The sequence below is a fragment of the Odontesthes bonariensis genome, chromosome 6 (assembly GCF_027942865.1).
Source record: "Odontesthes bonariensis isolate fOdoBon6 chromosome 6, fOdoBon6.hap1, whole genome shotgun sequence".
NCBI classification, from domain to species: Eukaryota; Metazoa; Chordata; class Actinopteri; order Atheriniformes; family Atherinopsidae; genus Odontesthes; species Odontesthes bonariensis.
In genome coordinates, this window is record NC_134511.1 from 9,957,483 (window position 1) to 9,969,029 (window position 11,547).

The following is an 11,547-nucleotide window of genomic DNA, read 5'->3' on the forward strand; positions in this document are numbered from 1 at the left end:
TCGCAGCTATTTGTTGGGGTAGCCGCGTCAGAGCCACCGACTCAAAGAAACTAATCAAAAAAGCCGGCTCTGCAGGGGACTATAACTACATTTTTCAGTTGTCCATAATAAGATGTGAACTGTCAGCACCTAAACTGTTACCAGCCTCCCAAATAAATACAGCAAAGTAAGGGAGAATGTGGACATATTCCTTCAGGTCTTCCCTTACACTTAAGTGTTTGTGGGTGTGAGATCTTCAAAGCTGTCTCAATTCATATGTGTAGGGGTGTTAAAACCAATTATATGGTGGTTGAGTCATTTGGCCCAAGTTTGTGCCTTTCATCCTTTTGAATACATTCAGGTCTTTTATTTTTAAAAGAAGGAAAATTTATACGTAGCTTTTGACAAACTCAAGAGATCCAGCCAACTTGATTTTTGATTAAAAAACAGAAGGTCAGTATGAGAAACAGGTTAAAAATTATTTCTCGTCAGATGGAAAATTTTTCTTTTAAACAGATGGTTAGAGAACTCTTTGGGGAGTGTTTTCTTATCACCCTATGGGTTTAAAAAAAAAAATGTCAACAGTTAATTATCTCTTTAGCAAAACTGATGGTTGCCCCCACAAACTAAAAGTATGTTATTTCATCTGAGTAATGACCTGAGGTTACAGTTATGCCATCTGTCTGCACTTGTTATCTCAGTAGTAAATAAGCTGAATGCATTTTTCCTTTCCACAGGATGGCCTTTTGGAAGTTTGGTCTGCAAAATGAGCGGCATGGTTCAAGGGATTTCTGTTTCAGCATCTGTCTTTACTCTGGTTGCGATTGCTGTTGACAGGTACTGTGGTTGTATTCTATACTAATGCTTCAAAAAGGCACATGTCATTTTCCAAGCATCTTTCAACACTGCAAACCTCAATCTGAAAAAAATTCTAAGCTTTCAGAAACTTACCGTTATTCATCTACGTGATCACATCAACACAATCTGTTCAATTCCTGACGCTGATCTGCCGTTAGGTTTAAAGATCGAAAGAATGAATCATTTTAAGAAACTCGTTCATTTTAAAACAAATTAAACATGCATAGGTATTTTCATCAATAATAACTTCAGGGCTTCTTATGCCCATTTGAACAAAAAGACCGAATATTAGCCTAGAGCATGCAGGTCAGTAATCCATGTGTAATTTCTGCATATATCAAGTTGATAATCGAAAGTCAGAAAGTTATTAATTTATAAGTCAAACACAAAAAAGGGAGTAGATGCTGCTGTGTTTGTGCTATTAGACTGACAGATTAAAAATGACTATAGTTTATTTCGACAGATATGTGCTCCAAAGATCCCGTGGGACAAAGGATGAACATTAGCCTTTGGCTACAATCAAGCACATTTACAATTTTAATGTGTATTGATATACGCTGTCCCTTTTTAGATAAATAAACGAATAATTGCTGATGGAAAATGGAAAAAAGGGCAAACAAGTATTTGATCAGGCATTTCTCAAACTTCTTCTAGTGAATAATAAAGGATTAATTTTAGACTTGATTTTGATCACCAAAGTAAAACTCCATCACAAAATGCCCAAGTGTTTGTCTGACCTAATTTCAGCTAATTAAAGTAAGCTAAATCTGTCAACTCTGCCATATGTGTCCACTTTGACGGACACATGCTTGTCTACAGGTTAATACATAACATAAATACCTTTCATCTGCTTTCTTTGTTTTAGTATTTATCTCTGTTTTTTATGAGCACAGCTACATTGATCCAACATAAAACAAAAATAAAACTTTGTTTGTTGGGAGTTGCTTGAGACCACAATATGAAACAAATGTAGCATTGATATTACCTTTTAGGCATCTTCTTGTTCACAAATGACGCCATGTTCACAAAATTGGAAGTACATCCTGCTGTGTTTGTCTTATTAGAATGACAGATTAAAAATTGTTACAGTTTATTTCGATAGATATGTGCTCCAAACTAGTGTTGACTTGTCTTGCTAAGAGAGATTTATAAGCTCAGGATCTTTCTTTATCAGGACATATCCTCTTTTCAACAATCATGCTGAATTGTTCCAGTAAACAGGAAAATGTAAAACCTGCTTAAACACTTTACAAACCCCGAGAGAAGGCTTCAGAATGCCACAGTAGGAAATTGAGGCCAACATGAAGGCCCAAAAACACCCATCCAGTGGCATAGCAGGTTTAATAGAGGACAATAGGGTGACAAGTGCTCTTTAAGCTGTAAAAATGACAGCTGCTCTCTTCAGACACTAGGATTACAGTTAGGTCGCTCCGTCATTACTTGAAATCCCTAAATTATGTCTGATCTTTTGGTCTGAAAGTCACCGCATCAGTCACAATATTGGTGTCATATCTGAATGCGTAAGAAGTTACAGAAACTGTTAGAGTTGGCAACTGTGTTCGTACACTGAGCCAAATCATTTTGAAGGTTTTTTTTCTGTTTGTTTGTTTTTCCTGTGTGAGCATCTGACACAGTCCAACTGTATCTGAGACTCTTTCTCTGGGCTGTAAGGACATACATTTATCCGAACATTTTTACACTAATTTGTGCTGTCTCTTTACCTCTATAGTCACCCATTGTTTACTGTGGAAAACATGCATTCTTAAAGCGGTTTAAGTGACTAAATGCATCTTGATAACAATGTTTTCCTCAAATCTGCAGGTTCAGATGCATCGTCTACCCATTCAAGCAAAAGCTGACTATATCTACGGCCACTTTGATCATAGTCATCATCTGGGTTCTGGCTATATCCATCATGTGTCCCTCCGGGGTCATGCTGCAAGTGACAAAGGAGCAGACCATCCGTGTGTTATTGGGCTATGACAACAAAACAAACCCTTTTTACTGGTGCAGGGAGAACTGGCCCAACCAAGACATGAGGAAGATTTACACCACTGTATTGTTTGCAAATATCTACCTTGCCCCTCTTTCCCTCATTGTGATCATGTATGCCCGGATTGGTATTACGCTTTTCAAAACAACAGTTCCGACCGGAGGGAAGCCCGGCCATGACAACCGCCACAGTGTGTCAAAGAAAAAGCAGAGGGTGATAAAGATGCTTCTGATAGTTGCTTTGCTTTTCATCCTTTCCTGGCTGCCTCTGTGGACTCTCATGATGTTGAGTGACTACGCTAGCCTGACTGAGCAACAATACAGAATAATCAACATTTACATATACCCATTTGCCCACTGGCTGGCCTTCTTCAACAGCAGCGTCAACCCCATTATATATGGTTTCTTCAATGAGAATTTCCGAAGAGGCTTTCAAGCCGTATTTAAGTTCAGCCTGTGTGCGGCAGATGGGGAGCGGAGGAAAACCTACACACGCAGACTGCAGGGAAACTCTGTACTCCCAGCTAACAATGTGCAAACCTCCTTGGAGCCAATTTCTCTGAACAGCTTGGATAAGAGCACTTCCAGGCGTCTCAACCATGTCACTGGGCAGGACATGGTGATGGAGGATCTGGAAAAGGGGTCCTGCAGCAGTGGTGGCGTGACCGCTGTGTCTATTTGAACACAAACACAGACATTATTCAAGGTGATGAGGGAAGGTTTTAAAACTCACACCCGTTGTGCCTAAACAAATTGAAAGGCTCACTTGGCTAAGTTATACAAGGTGATTTTAGCGTAAATTATCCTCGGTGATTTCACTACAGTCAAATTAGGCAAACAGAAAAATATTGCTTGTAAAGCAGAAATTTGTTCTTTTGAGTGAGGAAGCTACTTGCGTGTTAGGGCCTAAAATGTTTATGTTTTTAAATAGTATACTGTAGGTATACTCCTTTTGGTTGTCACCTTAGAGGCATCTAATGTATGTTGCACTTAACTGTGTTAAAAATCTAAGCATATTGTACAGTTGGGATTGTAGCGATCAACAAAGAGAAAACCACTCTTAAAGTGTTCAGCACTCAGCATATCCAGTAAGATACTTGGATACTGCATTAATAACAGGCAATTGTTCTTGCTCCATGACATACCTCATAAAAACATGTATATTTAAATGTATAAACACAAAAATAAACGTGTACCACGATGCATATTTCATATTTCAGCAGATTTCAAGAGTCACATTAGACACATTTTTTTCCCTTGGATATGTTTTGAGTGCTACTCATTTCAACTGTAAATCAGACGGTAAAGGTGCTTTCAAACTATCAATAGAAAAACAAGGCTCGCAGAGTTAAGTTTTCGCATCTTTAATGAATGCACAAGGCATAAAAGTCACAGGCCTCAAACGTTACATTAAACATTACAGACATAAAAATGATGAAATAAGACAAAAGAGTTTTCAGAAATGTTTATATGCGTAAAAGATAGATGTTAGAAATATGTTCAAAACATTTCCATCCAAGATTTAATTAGAAATAGTACAAAGATAACATATCAAACATTCAAAATGATAAATTCTGTTTTTTTTTTTAAAGAAATTGTACACACACACAAACTTGACTTTCTATCTTTGGGGACATTCACCATTGGCACAACGCATTCCAGTGCCCTTTATCCTGAAACCATCACAAGTTAATGCCTAACCCTAAACTTAATCATAACCCTTACCAGAAAACCAAGTTTTGATCCTCAAAAATACCTTTACACATGTGGTCCCTGTTAGTTTTACAAAACAAGTACAGTGGGACACTTGTTTTTAGACCTTATTGATTTAAAAAAAAAATAAATATGCGTGCGCATGCACATACACAATTACAGGTATATCTGTACAGCATCTCTTCTTTTTGCTATTGATGCTGTTCTTTTGGTTTCTTTGAGCAAAAGCTTCCAGCATACAGTACATTGGAGTGGCCCGCAGCTTTGTATGAAGCTGTGATTATGTTCGCCACATTGACCATTGCACGAGCAAATTGTGACGTCAAAATAGCACCGTGACCATTTACATCGGCAACACCAGAAGTTATACCAGAAGGAGAATATGCATTCACAAGCTACACATTTTCAACTTCTATGTTTCACTTTTAAGCTGTTTTTAAAATCTCCTTGTAACATTTACAAAAAGTGTACCTTTTTGGGTTTCGATGGGCTAGATTACAAAAATCAAAGACCTTAATTGTGGCACGTGACAACGTGCGTGATGGTGAGAATGGTGAGCATAAACTAAGTATGAAGCAGCTGGTGAGAATTCAAGTCCAAGTTTCAGGCCGTGCTCCTTAGTCAGAAATGGATAGATTAAAATCTTTGTAGTTTTACATTAAGAAGAGCTCCATCCAGTTGGTCAACATCCAGGTGGGCATGTTAAACTGTAAACACCCTCCCTCCCTCCCTCCACACACACTTCACTCTTTCACGTTTGCTTCCAGGGGAACCTCTGCGATGCTCCATATCCAACCGCACACAAATCTGTGCCAATAAAGCTTAACTATAATTTTCTTAAATCTGTTTCAAATCACGGCATTCCGTTCCATTTAAATTCTATAGTGCAACAAACTTTTTTTTAAAACAAGTAATCAACAATCATATCATATTTATACATGAGGACCAAACCCTACATAGGACTATGTAAACTAAAATAAGATTTTTCGAACTTTATATTGTTGCCATGGCAGAACTGCTCTCTCACTGATTTAAAAGAAAAAATGATTTCTGTTTCCTCATTGACTTGTTTAAAAAAAAAACCTTTAATTTCCTTTTCGACAGAACTAGCATTTATGTTTCACAGGAAAACTAGAAAAAAAATTGGAAAAACACAAATGTTTCATTCCTTTTTTCCAAATCAAGCTTGAGAGTCCGTGTGTAGCAGAGAGTAGAAAGCTATGGTTACAGTTTGTTGAGTTTTTCTTTTCATTCAGTTTTTTTTCTTCTGAAATCTGCTCAGTAAAAACTTGTACAAAAGCTTAGTTCCTCTCAATGAAATATGATGGTGAATATCTAATGAGCCTGTTATGAATGTATCTTGTAAATCTGAGACCAAACGTTTTGCTGTTTTTTTTCATATCTCAATGAATAGTCTTGTGCAGTAAATGGGTTTAAAATGTAGAAAAATAAATGTCTTGCTGTACATATGTGTTACCGAGTCTAAAGGTTAGAATATAAGTGATGCTGTAACTCTAATCTGTTTGTTTGTATGAATTTACTTTTGGGGAAAAAAAAGGGTAATGTACTAAACTTTTTGTTCAGTGGTTGTTTTGCACTCTGAAAAACCCTCCTGTATGCCGTGCTGTTTTTTTAAAACAAAAATTATAGTGAGCAACAACATTTGCTAATTTGCAAACCACACATCCATGAAATAACGGTGAAGGTTAAAACAGGTAAATGTTGCATGATGAGCTCTGTTGCAGGCAAATAGAAGGCCCTCAGGCCACCTATTAGAACAATGTTTGCAGCAGAACAATGCAGCAGTTTCTGAGTCATAGGAAAGCTCAACAGTTGCTCAGGGTGCTACCAACTGTGCTGGACACAGATACTGCAATACAACGTGCACAACCAAGCTCACAACACTGCGGAGTCATGTAGTTGTCAATAAGTCATTTGGTTACATTCATAGCCTGCTATGAAAAGTTCACTGCATCCTCAAATTTGAGTGGAACAGATGTAGAAGCAGGTATTTCCTTTCAAAGGTCTTGTTGGCTCGAGTGGCCTTTGTTTGAAAATAGCTCAACAGGAAACCAAGGAACAGAGAGGACAGCTGCAACAGAGCAAAGAGCCTCAAGACATGGGCTGCCTGCTCAGCCCAGTGAGCTAAACGAGCAGGTATTTCCTTTAGTAAGTAATGAACAAAAGGCCTGGATATAATCTGCATATTGTTTTGATAAGAAGAAAAAGAGAGAAAAATACATATATTAAACAAAAAAAAGAAATTTTCTGTGGCACATTTCAAATATGCAAAATCCTGAAAGCTACTAATCTGTTTATTCCTACACAGCCTTTTGCTTCGGTCTGCGTATGTCATCTTAGGGCAAGTTCTGTAGTAAATTAGGTCAACATTAGCTAAATGTTTCAACCCACTAGCTTCTCTTGCTTCTCTGAGAGTAGCTCAGTAATGAGATCACTGCCATTTTCCAACTGCCAGTTGTAAGAGAAACTTCTCAAACAGAAACATTTGTCTTGACAAGTTGCCAAAAACTATTCTCAATCATCTGACTTACAAATGTAATGTGGTGTGCCCCAGATATTTTAACCTGTGTGACACTTCACATGACACTTAATAAGGTCAAGGTCAAATCTTCTAATATGAAAATTACATTACGGTTGCCCTACTAAGACCAAGTTAATCTTTTTAAAACACCCAAAATTAATTTCCACAGGGACCAGTCAATATAGCAGCAAATGTGCCAGCTTTCATACTGTAGTCACACTCTTCTGTGCAGCGTTTATGAGTGCAGCAGCAGACAGTACCAGCTCTGGTAGAACGGGTCCATGTCTCCCCCCTTGGGTACATTTGTGTGATGTGCTGACATATGCAGCAGCAAGGCATCTGTGAACCTTGATTTGACCGTTTCTTGTAGAGCGAGCTCACGTCCACACTGAATACTGTTTGCCACTCCAACTGCACTTTTATCCGTTATCCACTCTGACGAGTGCATTGTTCTGTGATTTTCTGGTTGACCAATGATTTGTTGACCTTGTTTATGCCATTTACGTGGTGATGATTATATGGAATGCATAGAGGCCAACAAATACAGAGTGCATTTATGATCAGAGTAAGTATCCCATTTATATTATTTTCAACCATTTGAAATAGTTTGGACTTTTACTTCTGAAAATGTTAAGCTCACAAAAAGTGATCAGTAGCAAACCCGACAACTGGACAAACTTTAATGCAGTCTTTTTGATCAAATATTTTGAAATATGACTAAAAACCTAAGAAAGCTGAGGAGTCACACCATGCGTTTGATATCAACTGTGAATAATTAACTCTTTTTTTAATAATTAATGCGAAGGTCACCCCATGCAAAACTGCAAAATTACTCAGTTTTCTGCTCTGTTTCTAAGCATTCTTTTGCTCCTGCCAAAGATATTCAACAGAAATTCAAAAAGCAAAACAAGACATTTGAAGCATTTCTTGTCATATACAACTGAAAAATTCAGTAAAAACTAAATATTGAGTGTGAAAGTCAAGTATTGAATGTAATCAGTTTGTCATTTTTGGTGTCTGTGGTAGAAAAAAAAAAAAGAATTAAAAAGAATTTCGGATAATTATAGCTGAGTCACTGTAAACAGTTTTGGGATCGAGTGACTGAGCATCTTTGTATAGTTTGCATGCAAATATTTTGTGAATGAGCATGTGAGTTTTTTTATGTACTCACCTACATGTTCTAAATAATGTTACATAAGATGTTTCTGCTAGGACACAAATGTGAAAGGTTTTTATATAGCGAAGAAAGAGTCGGTTTCTAGTTAAAGTAAGAGAGTAAAATGTGTCCTATTTACTTGTGAAGGGCTATTCAACACATATATTACCTCTGTAACTGACAGCACAATACAAATGATGGCTGCAAAGTTTACAGTCAAGCATCCTAATATAAACAAGGCTTAATACCACTGCTTTGTGGCGGAGGTAATATGTTTTTTTTGCACGTTATCTGTTCTAATTTGCTACATTCAACAAGAGATTTAGAATTTAATCAGAGGATATCTGCCTTAAGGAAAAAGAAAACTCCCATAAAGACAAAAAAGAAAAAAAATTCAATATTGGCCTTGTGACGACATTAAATACATGGATTGCAACCTGCTCCATGAATCATGTTCTGCCTTATTGAGGATTAATGAATGAGGGGAAAGCCTTTTCCATTCCGTTCTAACATGTATATGAGCATGACCTCAAACTGGTTGCTAATGGTTACATGGCAATCGATAGATATTGTGCTCTTAATTTCCCACTTGATGTCTAAGATACTTATTGTAAATTACTGCAGTTTTTCTAAGAGACGTGGGCTTGGACAAAAAGTCTGTGCTTTTGTTGAAATGATTAGGATGATGTGGACAGACAAGCCATGACATTCATCATGGCTTGGTGCTTTTACTTCTCGAATGTTTTCTTTCAACATCGGCAAACCAGTGGACGCGGTTTCGTTGTAAGATTCAGATCAACTGCAGTTGTATATTGACTTTTTTTTTCTTCTTTTAAAACAAACAGAAGGTATTAGCTATTTTTTGTCAGTGTTAAAACAAGCTAATCTCCCTGCAACAGTTCACTGTTCCCTAAAGTCTTTGCTATTTTGCTCTATAGTGTTTGTCATGTCGCATTGTGAGAATTAGTATCACTTACAAAAGTGACTATGAAGTGTCAATTTAATGAGTTTACCAACTAACCGAGCCATTTATTCCTCTATGGCATAGTAAGGGATTTTTGTCATATTTACAGGGTTCTTGTTTAACTTCTTTTTGTTCTATCTAGTCTATAAGATGATAATATTGCCTTCTACATTTATTGTATATGTACTCTCAGTGACCAGAAAAAAAAATGGAATTATTCTTTTAGAGATATGAAATATCAGTGATTGAATGCCCAGTATCTCCAGCCTGGTCTGAAGGAAAGTAAGTGAATCCCCTCAGATTTCGAGTAACAAGTAAAACGGGGGTTTAATTGCTTTGGTCATTGAGTGTAGATTTCTTTTTTTTCCTCTCTTACTTTTTTCAATGCTGTGTGTTGCTAAAACTTAAGTGATGGTGAAAAAAAGCTGTGGTTGAGTGTATGCTGTTAAAAATGGTCAAGCTCATGTATGTCTTTGCTTTTGTTTTAAGAGATATTTCAATGTGCCAACATTGTGTGAGGGTACATCTGTGTTTCTGTGAACAGCAAAATGCCTAACTTGTCAAAAATAAAGCTGTAAGTAAGTGCGAACATCCGCCCCATGCGCATAAATGAGTTTAATTATAGCAAGCTCTGTTCATTCAGTATGAGGACCCCAACATTCAGTGGTCACTGACATGTTTTTAAGTAATCTGCTGGAGCTTTAAACTGCTTAGAGGCTCCAATAAGTTTTAGAAATTTTGTTAAGGGACATATTAATGTAATTTGCATGAATGCTGGTTACTTACTTTTTCTTTTACATCAGTACATTCTAGGACTGTTTGAGACTCCGATTGATGACACTTTAGAACCTGAGTAACTTTTACAATAAAGTAGCAGAAGTGGCAAATTAATTTTTATTCTTTACTTTCAGAATTGGGCCAAATGATTCCATAATGTCTATGTTCAGATAAAATATTATCTTTATGAAGTGTTTACTGAAATAACCCAAGACTTTGGGCACACGTGAATGGGTAAGTGTGTCCAAATAAGAATAAACATCTAAAAAGTACCTCCCCACAAAAAGATATATCATTAAAATATTGTTGAATGTAGAAATGTTCCCTGTTTCTTCCTTAACCATGAATTAAGTTAAGTCAAAGATGTGACTGCATTTTCTTGATTAATCTACAGCTGCAGAATTGAATTACTTATTTATAGTTAATATTACAAACTTCTGTTGTTATGGTAGTAACTTTTGATCTATAAACTCTTCTTTTTAGCAGGAGAACTTACAGACATTTCCAAACATTCTCTGCTGTTAAGTAGGTCAGACATGTAAGGGACATTTTCAGGCACAAATATGGACAACCACTCACCCCACATGATTTAACATTTGTGTAAAAAAAACACATTTTCACTTAAGTGGCATACAGAATTTTACCTGGAACATGGTTATGTTATTAAACATAATAATAAAAGCGTGTGTGTTTATAAACCCATCAGCTTATATATAATATATATACATAATTTCATAAATAGATTGAAATGTGTTGTAATTTTCATATACGATTTGTATAAATGTATAATGAAAAAAACAACATATTTATACACACACATAATCTGTGTACATATAAGTATTTGCAAAGGTTATAGGGAGCTACCCTTCCCAAAACTGTCTCAAATGTTGGTGCGGTTGGCAGGACACGGATGCGGACTCAAAAGATGTAAAAAGCAAGGGATTAACACAAAGCGCGGCTGAGCCAGGTATCAAAACAAGACTGTGGGAACAAAACCATGAATATAACTGTGACTAGAAAACAAAACAAAAGACTTGACATGACTTGGAAAACCACTTATCTTTAGCGAGGCTTAAGTCATGGCGTGGCAAAGGAACGGTGAGATTGGGGAAAGAAATCACAAACTGCATGGAAAGTAAATAGTGAACTGAGAGTGATGGGTGAGTGAGTGCAGCTGGGGACAATGAAAAACAGGTGACGTGAGTGACGACTAATGACCTGGCATGGGAAGTGAGGGGAAAAACAATGGCAAAACATGAACTCAACAAACCAAGACATAAACCTCAAACATGATAAAACATAACTAAAAACATGGGGAAAACCCCATGGACGTGACAAACTGTTTTGCCAAAGAAAACAGACATTTTTGCATCACCTCTCTGTCGTCCAAGTCTTCAGATTTGGAAACACTTAATGTGGTAGAAGATTTTCTATATCAAAAACATAATTGAACCGAATTTTAGAAAATAAACAGTGTGTGTATGTAATGTTTGACAGCGAACAGTAATGATTAACTTGAAGCTGATCAATCCTTTAACTAAAAACATTGAAATGAAAGTTTGCAAA

General features: G+C 36.7%; 1 protein-coding gene across 1 annotated transcript in view; it reads left to right on the forward strand.

Annotated features, from left to right (window-relative positions):
• npffr2a (neuropeptide FF receptor 2a) overlaps positions 1-10,193 on the forward strand; it is a 28,476-nt gene extending 18,283 nt beyond the window's left edge. The window contains exons 3-4 of the mRNA XM_075467288.1: positions 717-816; positions 2,659-10,193. Of these exons, the coding sequence (XP_075323403.1) occupies positions 717-816; positions 2,659-3,511 (953 nt within the window). The 3' untranslated portion in view covers positions 3,512-10,193. The remainder of the gene's footprint in view (positions 1-716; positions 817-2,658) is intronic.
• Positions 10,194-11,547: the final 1,354 nt, after the last annotated feature.